The sequence below is a fragment of the Chelonoidis abingdonii genome, chromosome 2 (assembly GCF_003597395.2).
Source record: "Chelonoidis abingdonii isolate Lonesome George chromosome 2, CheloAbing_2.0, whole genome shotgun sequence".
NCBI lineage: Eukaryota > Metazoa > Chordata > Testudines > Testudinidae > Chelonoidis > Chelonoidis abingdonii.
The window spans coordinates 21,948,867-21,968,451 of NC_133770.1; the positions used below are offsets into that span (position 1 = coordinate 21,948,867).

A 19,585-nucleotide genomic window follows, 5' to 3' on the forward strand; every position below is an offset into this window, starting at 1 on the left:
TTTTGTTATTTTTGTTCCGTTTTAATGTTAAGCTACTAAAGTGTCTTGTATTTGTTTGGTTAGTTTTGTAATTGTTAGTATAACTTATCCTAAGCTCAGCACTAAAATTCTTCTTTTTCGGCATAGGTAAGTCCTAGGCCTCTTTAGTTACTATGAGGACAGCAACAACGTAAACTCAAAATTAAGTGGCCTGTGCTATATTTGCCAACACTACCACCTTCCAATACCTTTAATTTCCAGAAGTCAAGAAAACTGACAGGCTTTGACCAGGTTATACACCCAGGTTTTGCAGGCTGAAATCAGTGAGACTTGTGATTCGAAGTCACTAAAGTGCCATTAAATATTAGAGCTGAGAAGTCTTTTCAGCTATTGGTAAACTTGCCAAAAAATGCAATTTTGGGGCAAACAGCTATTTGCAAATTTGATCCTAATTTGCATTTTAGCTAAATAAAAGCTTTTTTCCAGAGAAAGTCAGAACAGTTTACTTCATTTTCTAAACAGTCTTGACATATTGTTGTGAAATGTCATTTTTTACTTGACCCAAAAAACTCTAGTCTTTTGTTTTTGGCAAGAAACTGAAATCAGTTTTGATTACCAAAATACTAGTTTCAGAGTAGCAGCCGTGTTAGTCTGTATCCGCAAAAAGAACAGGAGTACTTGTAGCACCTTGGAGACTAACAAATTTATTTCAACATGAGCTTTCGTGAGCTATAGCTCGCTTCTTCGGATGCATAGAATGGAACACAGAGACAGGAGATATTTGTACATACAGAGAACATGAAAAGGTGGAGGTATGCATACCAACTGCAAGAGTCCAATCAATTGAGAACCTATCATCAGGAGAAAAAATAACCTTTGAAGTGATAATAGATGACCCATAGAAGGTGTGAGGAGAACTTAACATAGGGAAATAGATTCAATTAGTGTAATGACCCAACCATTCCCAGTCTCTGTTTAAACAAAGTTAATTGTATCTAATATGCATATTAATTTGAGTTCAGCATCTCTTTGGAGTCTGTTTTTGAAGTTTTTTGTTGCAAAATTGCCACCTTCAAGTTTGTCACTGAGTGGTTAGAGAGGTTGTTTAGCTTATCTGTAGTAAATATGAATTTAGGAGTCAAACATTAGGCTCCTGTGTCTAAAATTTTTGGCATGTGTATGAAAATTCTAACCTAACCCCTTAACACTGAAATAATTTTATTGTGGAGTGATACATTCTGTGCCACGAAATTTTTCATAAATACATATTTCTAGCACTAGCAGCTAAAAATGTTAAGCACATGCTTAATGGTCAGCACATGAGTAATTCAAGTCAATACTTCAGCGCAACTAATCGTGGGTAAATTTACACACCTGCATGTGTGTCAAACATCATGCTCTGGACAGGCAGCAATGGGAAAAATGGATTGTGCCACCAAGCTCACAGGATTCCAAGTTCTAGGTCTAAACCCCTCTATGGTCTGTCTTTTTCCAGGTCCCAGCCCAGAGTAGAGGGCAAGGGGGATCTTGCTTCCTTGAGGATGTCTTGAGCCCTGCGCCCATGTGCCAGGATTTTGGTGAACCCTACCCATTTATTGCCATCTGACTGGGGGTAGGGTATTTTGCCTTTCTTGCAGTATGTGAGCTCCACTCCCTGTTTGCGTACCAGGATCATCTATCAGTTATGCTAACATATCTGTCACCAGTTGTTGTGGGTGGTTGAATTAAACTGGCAGGAGAGCTCTCTCCTGCTGGCTAAGAGCAGCTACATGGGAGACCTTTACCATGACACAGATGTAATGGTTCAGCTGTGTCACTGCAAAGTATGTAATGTAGACATAACTTGAGGAATTGCATAGCACTGTGTGGCTTAGTGGAAAGACCACTGGACTGAGACTAGTCCTAGCTCTGCCTCTGGGTGACCTTTCCTGAATCATTTTCACTTCTATACCCATTTTACAGATGTGAAACGGAGGCATGATGTAAAGCTCTCAGATCTTCTGATGAAAACCCCTATATAAAAGCTAGGTCTCTTTATTATTACCACAAAAGTATATAGGCTGCAAATCTGAATGAGAACTACAACTACCTAAATGACCACTAACTCTTATCACCAAATATTTGTCTAATTTTTTAAAAAAAAAATTAGAAAATTAAATGGCAAAAAAAATTTCATTAACACATTTAATGTTGCCTGATGATAGCTGATGACCTTTCAGAACATAAAGTTCAGCTAAAGTAAAACATCTGAAAACCGGGAAATAGAGGTAAGATAAGCACTCACACAGCCTTAACTTTGTCCTCTTTGAGCAATGCCCCCAATATGCTCATCACACATACACTCTCTCCCTTACTGTAATAGGCAGTGCCTGTGCTTGCCCTATACAAACATTGAGCCTGTTTTCATGACAGAACTCTACACTGTTACATTTTAGCAACCACTTCATATCCTCTTACAACCCCTTCATACTGTAGCACTTAGTTTTACTTTCCCCACCTATCGTTAAATCCACAGACTGCTCTTGTATAACACCTCACTACTGACAATATCCATGGCAAGAAGACTGAAGTGCCTTGCTGCTGATACAACCTACACAATTCTGTATTGAAATGTTGTAGACTGGAACCTCAAGGTACATATGCACTCTTTTTTCCTTTGGTAACACAAACAGGTTGGCTGGGGGGATGACTCAAAACCAGATCTCCTCATATCACTGTCAGTTGCCCTCAAACTACTTCAACACACTCCTCCACCATTCAGTATAGTTACATGCATTCCAGCTACATTCACTGTGTTACATGCAGATAATACCCAGTGGCTATTACCAGCTCCAGAAGGCAGAGTTATGGTTGTATGGATGTTTACCTTAATTCTGTCTTCTGATGTTCAGAAATTTTAGTATTGCTGAACTCTGGATTCTGGAAGGGCACAAGCTATCACTGAGCAACCTTTACGCTGTGTTAATGAAGTTTTGCCATTTAACTTGAGTGACTTCATGATTTCTTAAATGTTGGCTTGATGTTCCTTTGAATTTGTCACTCAGGATTTAAAACTTTTCTTTAAAAAATATCAGAACTAGAACAATTGGGTTCAGAAAACTGGAAATCTTAATGGAGGAATAAGCAGGGTTAGTTTAATGTTGAAAGGAAGGAAAAATTTTTACAGAATAAAGTAAGGAGGTAAAAGCAAGCTGAAGTCTCTGATAGGATTCCAGAAAGACTCATGTACTCCAGAGACCATTTAGCTTAAGTGAGAACTTGGATGAACTGCCTCTAATACTGTATTTCTGTCTCTTAATAGTGACCAGAAACATCATGGCCTCTTTTTTTTAAACTGGACAAGACTGTTGCTCTAAGCCAAATAAGTCAAAATTTGTTAACTAAAATTACATACCATAAGATGCTTAACTATTTGGCTGTTTAAACATCTAATATTAATCTTAAAATAAACTTCATCTGGGTATCTCACAATAAACAACCTTAATCTTGTTTTCAAGGTGCCTGATTGATCTTCTAGATTTGAGTCAGACTAGTGGGTCCTTTTCACTTGGCTATAATTTTCATAATAAAAGAGATGAATGACTAGCAAACTGAATTTAATAATGCATTATAGACTAATGACGTCTGTAGTAACTTTATGGCTAGGTTTGGATATATACGTTCTTAAGATAATTAACTTTCTGAATTGGTTCTCAAGTGACTTATTTATTTTTGTATAATATAAAAAAATACCGTTCTGAAGCTTCCTTGGAATCTTATGAATAGCTACTAGAAATTACACCTGTCTAGTTCCTTTAGTTGAGCGTGCTCTGGTCAACTCCAGTACTCCACCGGAATGAGGAGTAAGGCAAATTGACAGGAGAGCATCTCCTGTTGATGCAGCGCTGTGTGGACTCTGCAGTAAGTCAACCTAAGCTATGTCTGCTCCAGCTAAGTTATTCACATAGCTGGAGTGGTGTAATTTAGTTTGACTTACCCTGGTAGTGTAAACAAGGCCTTAAAATGACAGCAGTACTCTGGTATGAAGAAGGTGTTATAGAAATATAGGGTAGTCAGACTTCATAATGGCCTGTGACTATAGAGGTACGGCGTAAAAAGTGACCACAATAGCAATAGATCTTGATGGTTTTTAGCATGCAAGAAAATTAATGTCCACTTAAGTACCGTCAGTACTTCATATCCACAAATGAGAAATGGCTTGGCTTCCTGTCTAGTCCAATATAGATATCTGTCTAAATGACAGAATTGGAGAACATAAAACCAAATTGCATCAACATAGGAATGGACTAGTCGTCCTTGTACTGCCGTTTGTAAATCATGTAATGGGAGAGATGTCATGTTACTCAGTTGTACTGTACCCATTTAGTAAAAGGTTCTTGTAATTGCAGGACTTGCTGTAAGGACAACTGTTAAAACATGGTGGATTATTATGAGGTTCTAGGAGTGCATAGGCATGCCTCTCCAGAAGACATTAAAAAGGCGTAAGTACCATTTTCTTTGTTCAAGTCACATCTTGTACACCTTCTCATAATGAAATGTATACGCTTGATCTCTAGATACCAAATTTCATATCAAAAGTATTGGTAATTAATACTAGTAATTCAGAAAACTATTAGTGAGTGCTCCAGAAAATCATCTTTCATTTTATGTACACACATCAAGAGAAATGTTTCATAAGGTACTTTTGTATCCTAATAAAGCACATTAACCATTCTAAAAATTGATCCCAAGCTTTTTAAAAAAAAACAAACTTCTGTACTTTTTGTTGGTCACTTTCAGATAGAGGTTTTATGAAATGCACTGGATTAGATCATAATCAGCTCTTCATTCTAGTGTACTTATGCCAATTCTGTGTGTCTAGACTAGATTAGAAACTACAGAGTTAATAATTCTCTTAGAACCTTTCTTGGCTCCCTCTCGTGCGTCCTTGGCTTCAGTCTCTCATCAGTTTTCTTTTCTCTCCCTTGGTGTAGACTGCATGTTTACCTGTACCAGATCTCCTCTTGCTTCCTGGAAGCACCCACTGCCTCAAGTCATTTTGCATTCTGATGCTGCACTCCTGTGTATGCACTATCCATGCACTATCTGGTGCCATTTGCAAACTTGATCAGATTGGAGCAAACACAAAGAAGACCTAAAGCAGCCATTCATATGTGTGGAGAGGAGTTTGTTTTTTAGATTGAGCAAAATGCTTCTAGAAACCCATAAGTTTCTGGAATTTGCAGAATTCTCAGGAATAGTCACTGTTTCCAGACTGAGCACTTGCTGGTCCACCATTGGAGAACTGGCTTACCATGCTGTATGCAACTTCCTTTATACTAGGTTTTTAATGACTTCAGATTATCATACCTCTTCAAAATGTGGAGTAATGATTTCAAATACTATTAAATATTTCCACTGAGCACTGAATGGGGCAAGAATAACATTGAGCTGTTAGAGTTCTTGACAGCTTCGGCCTAACCATATGGTACCTAGCAGTACTCCCTCCTAATCAATACTGACACTGCCCTGCAAGCTTGCCTCAGATTTTGAGACAGCACAAGTAGTGGCAACATCTGCTGTGTGGATCAGCTAAAGTTATCAGACTGACTCCATTTCCTTCTCCTTTCAAAATGTTCAGAATGCCTCAAACCAGGATGAAGTCTCCTCTATTTAATAAAAAGTATGAGACATCTTCTTTGGAAATTAACTCTCCAGTTTTATCGGATGAGATCTGTTTTCCATGCTTTGACTTAATGGATTGAACATCTACTATAAAAAGGTGAACAGATTTAAATTAGGAAAGTTTTTAGAGAAATCAGATACAGCTTTTAATTTAGACTTGTGCATTACTTGCAACTATAAAATAGCTGTCTGGCAGCAATACTCAAGTGAATGAGTGACACATCTTAGTTTCTAATCACTTTTTTCAGAAACCACTGAGAAGAATCATGATTTTCTATTTTGACACCTGTATTTCTTGTGTATATCTATCTGCTTATGAGTGCAGTTTACTGAAATAGAGTATCTTCCCTTTTCGTTTCAGGTATCGCAAACTAGCTCTAAAGTGGCACCCTGATAAAAATCCAGATAATAAAGAAGAAGCTGAGATGCGATTCAAACAAGTAGCTGAAGATATGAGGTTTTGGTCAGAGTACGTATCTTAAAGGACGACTTGCAGCAGGTAATATTCTAGTTATGGAATGTTTGTTAAGTGAAATGCATGTAAGAAGCCATAGTGCTTAAAGAGGTTATTATTAATTGTTCACAAATGGCTTTTTTGTGGTGGCAATTAGTTTGGGCTCTTGTAAAGAATGGAAGGGTGTGTCATTCCTGGGCGAGTGGGTGGGAGATGCGAAGATTCGCGACACAAAAATATGTTGAATGAGTTGATAATAGATTTAATCCTACGACGTGTTAAATCCTGCTTCTAGCAGAGACGCTGTGATTAAGTGAATGCATCCCTACAACTGTATGCAGGCGTTGATCATGTTGAGGGGGTGTGTGTGTGGATCTGCAATACAAAAGCTCTCGCCTTCTCTCCTTTTAGTAGTCAAGAATCCGCACCAGCAATAGGTAACTCTATAAGTTAATATTTAATTTCTAAATACACGTCAGAAGGGCAGTACCCCCTTTAAGAATTTTGTGGCTTTCAAAATTCTGTGGAGAGGTGAGATGCAAAGGATCTCCTAAATAGAATTATGCAGCCTTCCATCATAGCATACGTGGGTAATGTTATGTGGACGAATCCAGTGGAAGTGGCACTCACGGCTAGAAGGTGTTGTATTGCGTCATAAGAACTTGAAGAGTAATTGATAAGGTGGTGAATTTATATGTCTTACTTGGCTTTCTAAAGTTATTTTGATAGATTTAGTGTAGGAAGGTTGCCGTGTTAGTGATTGTTACGGGATTTAACCTTTTGTAGGAAACATTGTACTAAATGGTTAGCATCAAAATGTTGTATAGTATGAGCTGACTATAAGCAAGAGGTCACTGGTTTCCCTTCATGTTAACTATATTGACTTAATAGGAAGCATCTCTTTTTTTTTGTCAGATACATTGTCAGCAGCTAATCTGAACCGGTATACTGAAACAGGTTGTGCATCTTAGATTCGGTATCTCAGATAGACTACTGGCTCTGTTAACCTTGTTTTTTTTTGTTTTTTTTTTTTTTTTTTTTTTGTGTTACCTGATTCTTTCTTTATTCGTCATTTTTAATCAAGTGATTCATCTCCCTGTTGTCCATCAGTTCTAGCAGAGAGTAGGCTTGGACACCATCTGCCTGTCCTGGCTAAAGCATTGATGGACGTATTATCCTCTTTCTTCAATGTTCAGGTTAATAGAGGAGTAACACCGCTTCCTCCCCAGAAATGTCCTTGTCAACTTCACTTGCAACAAGTGACTATGGGAAATGTTCTGCTAGAGCAGCACCATCCTTTATCTAGTCTGCCTCTGAAAATAGGGCCTGGTTTGGCAGGCTACGGACTTGTTTACCCGGCCTCACGTTTTGGGTTCTGGTGTCTAGTTTATAAGGGCTAGGCAGAAACTTCCTCTGTGGGCAACTTATACCATAACTGTCGTCCTCTAGGTTTCTTGCATCTTCCTGTGAAACATTTGCCTCTGATTGTTGTTAGGGACAGGATATTGGACTCAGTGGACATCTGGTCTGATCTGGTACAACTGTTCCCATGTTGCACGAAGATCGTTATTTCAGTGTAATGTAACATCTATAAAGTTTGGTTATTTTTCATAACCAGCTTGTACAAATCATGCTGTTGATATCCACATGTCAGATACTGTAGCTTTGATTCAGCATGGCTAATTTAACTCAGGAGAGTGGTTGGAGATGCAATCAATTCTCCTATAATTTTATTAGTAATTTTGTCGTCATTGCCGTTTTGAACAGAGATGAGTTTTGGCAAGAGTAGCTTTGCTAAGGATTATCCATGCAAAGAATATTTGACTTGTAGACACCGTGCCTGTAGTTCCAAGAACATGAAGTTCTCAAACTTTCTGTTCTGCCAGCCCACATACAGGACTTCCTGTCTCTTGACTGCTGCTTTTTTCTAGGCTGCCTAGCTTCTTGTTTCATTGGTCCTCTTTCACTCGTTTAACAGGCTGTTAAAATACTCCATTTTTCTTTGGGAAATTACTTTATTGAAAGGTAGTGTTGTAGGTAATGTGCAAACTTCTGAAGCACTTGAAGCCAGAAGGAATTCATAAAGCTTCAATATCCAAGAGATAATTTTGTCTTGGACTTGAATCATGAATGGTGGCTGGTGCCTATAGAATAGGCACAATCCCTTTAGATAAGGGGTTCTTACTAAATTCTTTAGTGTCCCAAAATGTTAACTGTTAAGTGATAATGCTTTTTCCCTGAACAGTCTTGAAGTTCCTGATTAGACTCCCATTAAAGTCAGTGAGAAGACTACAGTGCATGTTGGATCAGACTGTGTGTCTAGTTTTGTCAAATCCTCTGGCAAGTCTCTTGCTTGCACTGCCAGAATAGTGTCTGAACTGCTGGAGCAATAAGTCCCATGTTCCACCTGGCAGAACTCTCTCCAGGCTGCTCTGTCAGTAAGTTCAGACTGAACTCTTATAATGCACACTTGAGTTAGTCGCTGCCCCCCCAAAAAAAATTGGCCTGGAAAAAGATTACTAACAATGAACGTGCATACCCATGGACTTCCAAACATGGCAAGCAAGTAATTTCAGTCAGCTTTGTGTGTGTGTGTGTGTGTGTGTTAAACAGCCCCCCTCTTCACTTGTGCTCTTTTCCATCCTTCATTCGTACCTAGCAATGGTGTAATCCTCTTTGAAAGAAGCCTTCCCACAATCTGATATCACAGTGGCAAAGTCTCTTATCAGTTCTGCCGCAGCGCCTTTAGTTATCTTGCTGAATATACAAACGTGACGTCCATAGGCTTGCTTCCAAGAAAGAGCTACCTTTCAGCATATTAAATCATCTCTCAGTGGAAATAGTGATCTTGACACCTTATTAGTAGCTACTAGAACTAAATTATTGACAGTTTTTTCTTCACTCACAGTGCTTTGATTATCTTTAGCAAAATATTTGTACTCCTGCATTTTCTGTAACAAACATGGCTTAAATAAACTTGCTGTGATAAAAATCAATGGAGTAAGTTAGTGATACATACTGCATTTCTGCTGCTTCCAAATGCAGTTTACTGATGTAATTAACTTTTTTGTAGCTAAAAAACGGGACATCTATGACAAATATGGAAAAGAAGGCTTAAATGGAGGAGGTGGAGGTATGTAGACTTGGCATGTTTTTTCTTCCGTATCCTCTGAATGATTTTAACAAACTGTTCCACTCTGCAGACTTATTGTAGTTACAGATTAGTTCATGCCCTGAAAAGCATTTGTAGCCATAAAGGCTAAACTCTTTTTTTTTTTAAATGCAATTAAATTATGTAGAAACAGAGCCACTAGTGATGTTGTGTTATCACATACCATAGAGTAGCAACTTGACATGACTCTGATAGGACTAGTTCTTGCTAGTGAGTTTGCCTATGTAGTCCAAAACAACATTTTAAACATATAACTTGAATTAGTCTGTATAGTCAAAGTGAGAGAAAGCAAGTTAGACTTAAACTTGGCCCAACATTTAAATTTTGAGATTTTTTTACAATGCAGAAGACCAAAAGATGAGACTACATTTTTTCTAAAATATATTCCAGTTATCAGGTGCTTTTTAAACAAATGTGACACCTGCAAAGCAGAATCTGAAAGTTTCTTTTTTACTTAGTCATGTTCGTTTAAAAAAAGTCTTTCAAAAACAAGACAATTATCAGGTAGTCAAATATCAAATCAGAGGAGAAACTCTTTCCAAATTCTGCTAGGAGAGTCTACAGTCATAAGCATAGTCTTAACAACTGAGGTATCTAATTTTAGCTTGTTTCTGCCAAGTGTAAGTCAGAGATTTTGTGTAATATAAATCACTGATTTTTTGACCTATGGTCCCTAGGCCCCTGAGGGTCTGAAGACTAAGATTTCCAAAGGGCTCCACACCTCCGTTCAATTTTTTTTTGAAGGGTCTGCACATGAGGAAAGGTTGAAAATCACTGACCTAAATCAAAAGCTGGCAAGTGATATTATCAAATAAACCATCACAAGATTATACTGATTCAGGGAGTAAAGATGCACCAGGCTTCAATGTCAACAAAGAGCTTTGAGTGTAAAAAAAAAAATCAGACAAGAAGACTTCATTTTTAGTCAAATGTGTACCTTTAAGTATAATGAGAAATAAATGTTGATGTCTAGAAACCTGCAGAAGAACATAAAAGATAAAAAAAATAACTGGTAGACTAACTTTAGAGATCTCTGGAAAGGGGGTGGACAGAGAAATTGAATCTTTAGTAATAAACTACAGATGACCTTGTTCCATATATTTTTACTAATTAGACAGTCATTCTTTTGCTATTGAAAAAAACTGATCACAGTAATTCTAATACAGTAGAGTTTTAGCAGAATGACGAATTTCACTGAGTCTCACTTACATATATTAAATTGTGGTTTGAGAATGTATCAAGAAATAGTCAAGACCCGAGGAATAACTATTGTGATAAACTAGTAATTCTGCTATTTTAGAAATTATAGAACATACAGGCTTACGTTACGCTGAAATACTTTATGCCTCTGTAGTGTGAAGTTAATCTAACGTCTTTTCTTGCAGTGGAAAGTCATGTTTGACCAGCCGTTTGAATAGGATTTACATGCCGTAACCCAGAAGATGTCTTTTAGGGAGTTTTTTGTGAAGGCCCCTTTTCATTTGACTTCTTTGGTAAGTTAGCGGCCTTTGAGGCCATGGTGGTGGAGCATCAAGTACTGTCTACAACATCTGCTGATGTAGAGTCAATTTTATTTGTTCTTTCACATGGAAACGTCCTATTACTTAAGTCCTTTTTCTCTATCTCCTTCCTTGCTTATTTGCTGTTGCAGGTAGGGTTTTGCTCAGTTTTTCTCTCTCAAGTCTGATTTGTTTTAAAAATATATCAGGTTTGCTATGTCTTTCTAAAAGAACTAATAAAGAAGAATTGTTCCCTGTGTGATTTAGTAATGTGGATTTGCTCTAATCTTGTAAGGCGTACAAACACGTTCTTCCCAAGTCTGGTGCCACATGACGTCAGAAAAAAATGCCCCCCCCCCCCCAAATAAAAATAAAAATAAAAGCATAAGCAGTAGATGCAGTGAAACCAGCTTCTGAAGCCTCTGGCTACCATGGAGTTAAAGAAAATAATAAATAATTAGCTTGTCAGCAAAACAGTTTAAAAATACTTTGCTTGCCAGCATCATGCCAATGAACTGTTTGCTTGTGAAGGCACCCACAGCCATACAAAAGATCTGAGCAGAAGTGCTAGGGATCTTATTCAGTCTCTGCCAGTGCAGCTGCTTTCGCCTTTTGATCCATAAAAGGGGAACACATCCTGCGTTCAGCCTTTCACTCCAGGAACTGCCTAGAGGAACCAGAAGAGTAACAGCTGGAAGATTGCAAGAGGAATTCTCTGCCTGTTTACAGACAAGACTTGAGAAACAAGAAAGAGCTCCTGGCTATTCCATGGAGCTGAAGAGGAATTAATGCACCACTAATGCAAACAGTTGGTGACTTTTTTATGTTTAACTCCAGAATGGGAAAGGAACAAATATCATTCTTTTGTTACAGGAATCTGGAAAAAATGCATTAGTGGGTCAGAGGAAGCTGGTCTACTAAATGTTCACTGTACACATGTACAGTTAAGATTGTGTGCAGTGGGAGAGATTTGTACCAGAATTTGTTTTGAGAGCAGTGAAGCTTCCCATAAAGTAACATATACATCAACATCTCTTCACAATCTTAATCATCATGCATGTTTCCTTCTTCCCTTGCCCATCTATTTACATATACGCCAACACTATGTAAGCATATGAAAGATCAAGCTAGGTTGACAGAAGAGGCCAGTTTATTTCCCAGAGATTTTGCCAAGTATACCAAAACCATGCAAAACAAGAGAGAAGATGAAGAAATCTTAGGAAAGGGGAGAGCTTGTTTTCTAATGCTTTAAAGAGGCAGGAAGTGGGGAGGGAGTTGTGTGGTTTTTTGTTTTTGTTCTTTTGTCTTCGTTTTTAAAGAGGAAGAGAGGCTTGGATTCTCCTCGTGTTAATAATGAGAAAACAAATTTCAGGTTTGTTTTGGAGATGAGCCCCATTGACCTGCAGGAATAAAAAAGGGCTTATGAGGGAGGGGGAGAAATGAGGAAAGGGAAAGGAGTCAGAAGATTTTTAGTTTCTTATTCAGAAGCTATCTCTATCTTTTTTTAATTGCTCTTTAGATTAAAAATGACCCAGGAGCAAAAGTGGTTACTTTCAAGTGGAATACTGATGAGTGATGTGGTTATTTCTCAACTGCTGTGAATATGAAATCAAGTACTTAAACATAAACTGAGTGCAAGGAATCCTATGAAAAACTGAAGCATCCCTACGGTCTGAGTATAATATATAGTAACGTTAAGTAAAAATGCCTACACACTTGATTTTAGTGGTCAGCTTCTAAAACAAAGCACTGAATAACGGTTCAATACAAATATTAAACCATTTCATTAGCATATAGAAATCATTTACTGTTGCTGCTTTCCTGTTTAAGTGGCCAGATAATGGGGTTAACTTATAAAGGAGGAAGGTGTTGTTTATAGGTATGGTGACCTAATTTTTTTTTAAAGATGACATGCAACTTCATTGACATAATATACTGGTAAGTGACAAAGGAGCTAAGAGCTAATTTACTGATTACAGTGGGCATGTTTCTTTAGGTTCCTACTCAGTGATCATCAGTTGGCTGCCTGAGGAGTCTCATGGAGGATCAGAGGATCTGGAGGAAGAATCTAGTGGAGGAATGGCAGAGGAGTTAGTGGAAGGGCTGGAGAAAGAACTCAGTGGCATATTGGCAGGGGAAGAATCTGATGAAATATTGGAGGAGGATGTCAGAGTAGGATTAGATTCGGTCTCAGCCCTGGGCCTCAGCAAATCTAACACGAGCTCTGGCGCCCTTGATAAAATGGGATCACAACCCATTTTGGTGTAGTCCAATAGCCTGTTTTCTAACAGTGGCCAGTAGAGGGTGCTTCAGAGGGAATGCCCAAAACAAGGGAATTAAGTGATCCACTCCTGTCATCTGGTCCCAGCTTCCGGTAGTCGGAGGTTTAGGGACACCCAGAATGTGATGGTTGCATCCTTGACCGTCTTGGCTAATTGCCATTGATGAACCTATCCTCCACAAAGATATCTAATTTATTTTCTGAACCCATTTATGCTTTTGGTTTTCACAGCATCCTTTGGCAAGGAGATCTGCAGGTTTTACAGACCTCTGCCAGGCCTCTCTTCTAAGCTGAATAGTTCCTGTTTTTTAATCTCTTCTTGTATGGAAGCTGTGTATATTCCTAATTTTTGTTGCCCTTCTGTGTATCTTTTCCAATTCTAATTTTTTTTTAAAATGAGGTGACTGGAGCTGTATATAGTATTCAAGGGCTGCATGTACCATGGTTTTATATAGTTGCAATACGATGTACGTTTTTTCTTATTGTCTATCCCTTTCCTAATGTTAAGTTTTTTGACTACCTCTGCACACTGAGTAGATATCTCCCCCCCGGTCTCGGAACTATCCACAATCAGTCTGATTTCTTCTTTGAGCAGCAGCAGCTAATTTAGACCCCACCATTTTGTATGTATAGTTGGGACTTTTTCCCAATATTCATTACTTTGCATTTATGAACATTTGAATTTCATCTGCCATTCTGTTGCCCAGTCACCCTGGTTAGTGAGATCGTCTAGTAACACTCTGTAGTCAGCTGTGCCCATAATTATCTTGAGGAACTGTATTGTGCAGGTTTTGCCACTTTACTGTTCAACCACTTTTCCAGATCATTTATGAATAGGTTGAACAGCACAAGTCTTTGGGGAATCCCTCTATTTACCCCTTTCCATTGTGAAAACTAATAATTTAGGAAACAAAAGTAGGAATATCTTTTAATCAGTTCCATGAGAGATCCTTCCCTCTTATCCCATGACAGTTTGCTTTGCTTCAGAGCTTTTGGTAAGGGACCTTGTCAAAGGCTTTCTGAAATTTCACGTACGTTATATCAACTGGACTACCCTGTCCACGTGCTTCTTGACTCCCTCAATCAATTCCAATAGATTGAAGCATGATTTCCCCTTACAAAAGCCAGTTAACTCTTTCAAGGCAACTAATATTATCACAGTAAATATATTGTTAGGAAAAGTATAAAACGGGTCAGCAACCTATGGCACGTGTGCCAAAGGAAGCGCTCGAGCCGATTTCTGATGGCACATGAGGCGGGCTGGGGTTCCTGCCGCTCGGCACGCGGGGCAGGCTGGGGGGAAGGAACCCCAGGCTGGCGGCGGGCTGAGACCCCAGCTGGCAAGGAGCCGGTGCTGGAAACTCCAGAGCGGTGGCAGGCTGAGCTGCTCAGCCCACTGCTGCTCTGGGGTTCTGGCTGCTGTCTCCTTGCCAGCCGGGGTCCCCTCCGCAGCCCTATTCACCTTGCTTCCAGTTGGAGTTTCAGTGCAGGCCCCCTGCCAGACAGGGTTCAGGCTTCCGGCTCTGCTCAGCCCTGTCAGCCACCACCTCCACTCACCTCAGCTGCTGATGTGGCATTCTAGCCGCTGACCTCCTGCCAGCCGGTTACCAACGTGTAACTCAGAAGCCTGTATGCAGCTTAAGGTATCTAAATAGGTGCCACCAGACATTGGAAAACTCAGCAAGGAGAAGCAAAGGCAAGGATCACACTAAACTAATAAGATCTGCATTTTAATTTAATTTTAAATCTTCCAAAACATTATGAAAACCTTTGTTTACATATAACAGTAGTTTGGTTATATATTATAGACTTAGAGACCTTCTAAAAAACGTTCAAATGTATTACTGGCACGCGCAACTTTAGAGCGTATACGTAAAGACTTGGCACAACACTGCTGAAAGGTTGCTGACACCTGATATAAAATCTAGATTGTACATATGAGGTGATGGGCTTGTACATAACTTGATGCTCCCCTGATCTATACTACTGTCTGAAACCAAGATAAAATTATCAGTCCACAACTTATGTATGCATACATTAAATAACTCTATTTGAAATCCAAAATAGTTGAACTTCAGTAACAGGATGCTGATTACAGCCAGCAATCAGTATTTGTTATGGAAGCATGCATAGGCTCTGTACAAAAGCAAAGGAAACAAGTCTAAGCTTGCAATTCTAAGAAAACAATTAAGATTGAGGGGGGAAAGTCAATACTATGTGCAACATGATCATAGGCATGTCAAGTTCCATTTTTATAAATATGTGCTTGTTCTGTATGTTAGAATGTAATGTGTCTTTTGGGGGGCACTTAACATCAAGTGAGTAGAGCAGTGGTGAAGTGTACATGATGTAATCTATGGGGTAGAAAGTGGAGGACTACCCATTAAAGATGGGGAATGAGGTCCTGGGCAGCTTCAGGATTGCAGCGATAGAAGCGTGCATGGACATGGGGGTAGGTGGGACATCTGGAGTGTAAATCTACAGCTATCCTGTGGAGCCTATGTTGGCATAGCCCCCTAGTATAGGTGCAGTCTATGCTGGCAGAAGGCATTTCTTCTTTGGTGTTGGAACACCATCTTTCTGGTCAGTGTTAATTACATCTGAAGCATTGTTCTGTCAACATAGCTGTGTCTACACTTGGGATTTAGTGGTGTAGCTCTGTCAGCTGAGTGTTTTCTCTCACATGCCCCACAGCTTTGCTAATGTAATTTAAGCGTAGGGTAAGCCAATGTATCATGAGAGGTGACGGCAAGAGCCTGGAGACTTCCATAGTCCCTCCCCTTTAGGCTCCCCCTAGCTTGTGTTGGTATTGTGACAGGGATAAGGAAGATGTGGGTCTGGCACAGGTCACCTGTAAGTGGCCAGTGATGAAGTGGATTATAAAAATATATAGTATAGCTTTGACATGTTTTGTTTTTATTTTAATGCCAGGTAACTGAAGATAAACTGGACTATAAATAGAAAGCATAATAGTGGGCAGTAATATAATATAGATCATTTGTGTGCATGAGTGAATGACCTTCATAACTCACTAGTGAGTCATTCTCTAACTAGCAGGAATAAATTGGGCTATAGCACTGTTAACTGCAATGGCTTTATTTGCTGGCTAATACGCTGGAGTGAAGACTCTTGTATGCTAGTATTTGAAACTGCTACTCCAGATGTATAATGACTTGGAAATATTAAATTCCAATAATATTTTTGTGCCAAGAGTTCAGCCTCAGATTTGCTAATGCACATATAGTCTTAAAGGTGACCTACAAAGGATTTTTATAAAAACAAACATTGAGGTTGATACAAACCTTTGGATTTTTTTGATAGAAGAGAGGGGCTGAAAGAGTTTTGGGGAAGAAAAACAATGCCTGTATTTTACCTCACAAATTTAAAGTTATGTCTGTATTCCCTGGTTTTGTTGGAGGACCAGTGAGAGGTATAAGAGATGTTTGAGTTCTTAACATCATATTTGATGGGGGGTAAGAGTATTGGAGATCTCAACAAAGGCTTCAGTTGTTCAAAATTTGTTAATCTGTCATTCATGTTAAGAAGGTATAAGCAAACCAAGCAGAGGTTTAAACTGTGACTAAAAATCCCATTTTCCTTTCACTTCATCTCTTTTTACTTGTAATGTAGTCATTTCACTAGCTCTTAGAAGTCTGTCTTCCAGCCTAGGTTGGAACTGGATTTTAATTGGCGGGGAGAAGATGGCAGGAACCTGTTCTGGGTCTCTGATCTTCACTTAAAATCAAGTTGGAATTCTAATTGGTTCGGTGGTTTATTATGAATTGGGTGAAAATGACAGTGGCCCCAGATTCAAGAAAGCAGGGACATGCTTAACTTTAGATATTGCCTTCAGTAGGACTTAAGCATATACTTATCTCTTATCCTGCATGGGAGTATCTTCCATTCTCTGAAACATCACAGAGATTTGGTTTAGAATTGGAAAATTCTATAGTTGAAGAAAATATAAATGCTATTACAGACCTCATATGTTGGAAAATAACTTCTTACAGTTCACTTTTAGACTATTTTTTTTGCAATATTACATTTTTCAACAACACTTCATCACAGGTCAGGCTAACCTGCCTAAAACTGTTGTTCTGTAGATAACCCATATTTGTAAAATATTTTGTAAATGTTACTAGTGTCCTGTGCTATGTAATATAGGGTCTTGTAAAGTTCCTCTGCAGTGGATACTGAAATCCAAAATAGCTTACATTCAGAACTAAAGATCTATAACTTAATGGTACATGGTGCTGTGTAAATCGTGGTCCTACAAAATGCTGATGTTATGCTAGTATGATGTAAAACTCCAACTTCAGTTTTCTTATACTTGGAATATTCTAATGGAATTTCCCTTTTATCTGGACACCTTGTATAACTTTATAGAAACTTCCATATAGGTATTCCATAATTACTTATTAGGCTATGACCGGTGTTTTATAAGCATAAAAGAAAATCATATTTGTGCCAGGGAATAGAACTAATGGCCTGCCAGCTTTTTAAATCCAGCTATAGGAGTTTGAGCTTAGGCACTGGTTGAAGGCCATTTTGAAGCTAATTTATGCAAGTGCTTGCATAGGCTGAGACCCTGGCAACTTGAGACTTGGTAGTTCATAGCCTCAGCACCTCTGGGCTTGTTATACCGGTTAATAAGTGTGTGGGGTTTTAAAAAAAATAAATAAATAAAAATGCTTTAGCCTCAGCACCTCTTTCATTACAAATTTAAGCACTGCATTCAGCTCTTTATTTTTTTCATCCCATAATGTTCTTACTTAAATTTCCTCTTAAGCAGCTAACCCTCCAACTAGTTAACTTTAAACTAAAACATTTGCAGATCACTTGAAGTTGTATTATGACTATTTTAATTCCCTGTCTCCAATACCCTTTACGTTTCAGTCTTAATGAAACACTAATATACATTGAGCCTGTCTTAAGCAAAGTCCTGGTGGTGGTGGTCCTCGGATAAATCTTGAATTAAGTTATACAAGAAGTGTTGGATATTTAGGGGTTGAATCAAACTTAATCACATCAACAATGTTAAGTTTAAGCCCCAAAAATCAGCTTGACAGACAAGGTATTCCACAGAGAGAAGGGCTTCTCTTGCAGTAACTTCAGATGTTTGACATTCTCATGTTGAACAGCAAGCAGATTGTTGCCTCTCCGAACAAAACAAGTAGTCATTGCTTTCATTGTGCTGTCAAGAAAAGTGTTGTTTATAGTTAATAGCCATGTGAGGAGACAAGTTCTTAATTACCCAGATGCTAACTGACCTGAACTATCTAACCTACACGAATTTGGTATAAGACATAGATTGTGTGTGTGTACATATATGAACATACGTAGCAATTGTATAAGTGATAAGTTTTGCTTATGTAGCATGTGGAACACATTTCTCTGCTAAAAACTGAATTTCTGCATGTTCCCCCTGTTGTTTACTAGTCACTTGCAAACTGGCACAGCACTAAGGAAGCAGGACTTTGTTCTCAGCATGCCATTACTTTAATAATAGTATCTAAAGTTCTGGAGACCAAGAAGAGTTGGGCTGTTTGTGTGTGTGAGAGAGAGAGATAATATTGGTCTCTTACAGGTCTCAAAGGAACACAGAATTGCTATATTGAATCAGATCTGTGCTCAGATATTCTGTCTGCCAGTGGCCAGTACCAGATGCTATATACTTATTAAATATAGCAACTACTGAATAAAACTGATCACATCAGCCTCCTGTATTAAAATCTGTTTTTTATTTGTAGAAGATCCTTTTGATGACTTATTTGGAAACCGACGAGGTCAACGTGGGAACAGAAACAGAGGTGGTGGACCATTTTTCTCTGCATTTAGTGGATTTCCTGCATTTGGGAGTGGTTTTTCTTCATTTGATACAGGTAAATATTTTAAAGCAAACTTCAAGCCAAACTTAATATTGCTAGAGAAGGAGTTTCTCTGGAACAGTAAATTGGTACAATGCTGTTAAAAAAATTATATACCACACTGAGGCCTATTACATCTCCCTATAGAGTTCCCTAGTTTTAAATAGAGCCACAGTGTTGTAGAGTATTTGTTATAGCAAAAATCTCATGAAAAGGGAGTAAGCCCTGTTAGAAGGAAATTGGATCTATTCTGCTTCTTGATCTTTTACTGATGCCATTAGACTGGACAAGTCTTAACCTCTCAGTACATCAGTTTCTATATCAAAGTGTTGCTTGCCTTACCAGAGGGTATGTTCAATGTTTTTGAGGCCTCCAAAAGGGGCTACAGTAGTGTGTGCCTTTAAATGAAATTATGGACTCCAAGTGCTGTCAATTATTGGAGCCTAGTTGAATGCTAGAGGCCTAGTTTTCGCCACTCCACTTGAAGTCAGTGAGAGTAGCAGTTACCCAGCAACTCTGAAGTTGAAGAACTTGGTATTTGAAATTGGGGAGCCAGAATTTATAAACCAAAATTTGATGGTCCAGCAGACCGTCCTAAAGTAAAACAGTTATTAAAGAGTTTCTGATGAAATTATGTTTACAGTGCTTTAGTGAAATAGCTACCATGTC

At 38.6% G+C, this 19,585-nt stretch overlaps 1 protein-coding gene across 1 annotated transcript in view; it reads left to right on the plus strand.

Annotated features, from left to right (window-relative positions):
* DNAJB6 (DnaJ heat shock protein family (Hsp40) member B6) overlaps positions 1-19,585 on the plus strand; it is an 83,538-nt gene that overhangs the window by 18,824 nt on the left and 45,129 nt on the right. The window contains 6 exon segments of the mRNA XM_075062201.1: positions 4,368-4,460; positions 6,005-6,112; positions 7,796-7,797; positions 9,171-9,234; positions 10,662-10,762; positions 18,800-18,931. Coding sequence (XP_074918302.1) covers positions 4,396-4,460; positions 6,005-6,112; positions 7,796-7,797; positions 9,171-9,234; positions 10,662-10,762; positions 18,800-18,931 — 472 coding nt within the window. The 5' untranslated portion in view covers positions 4,368-4,395.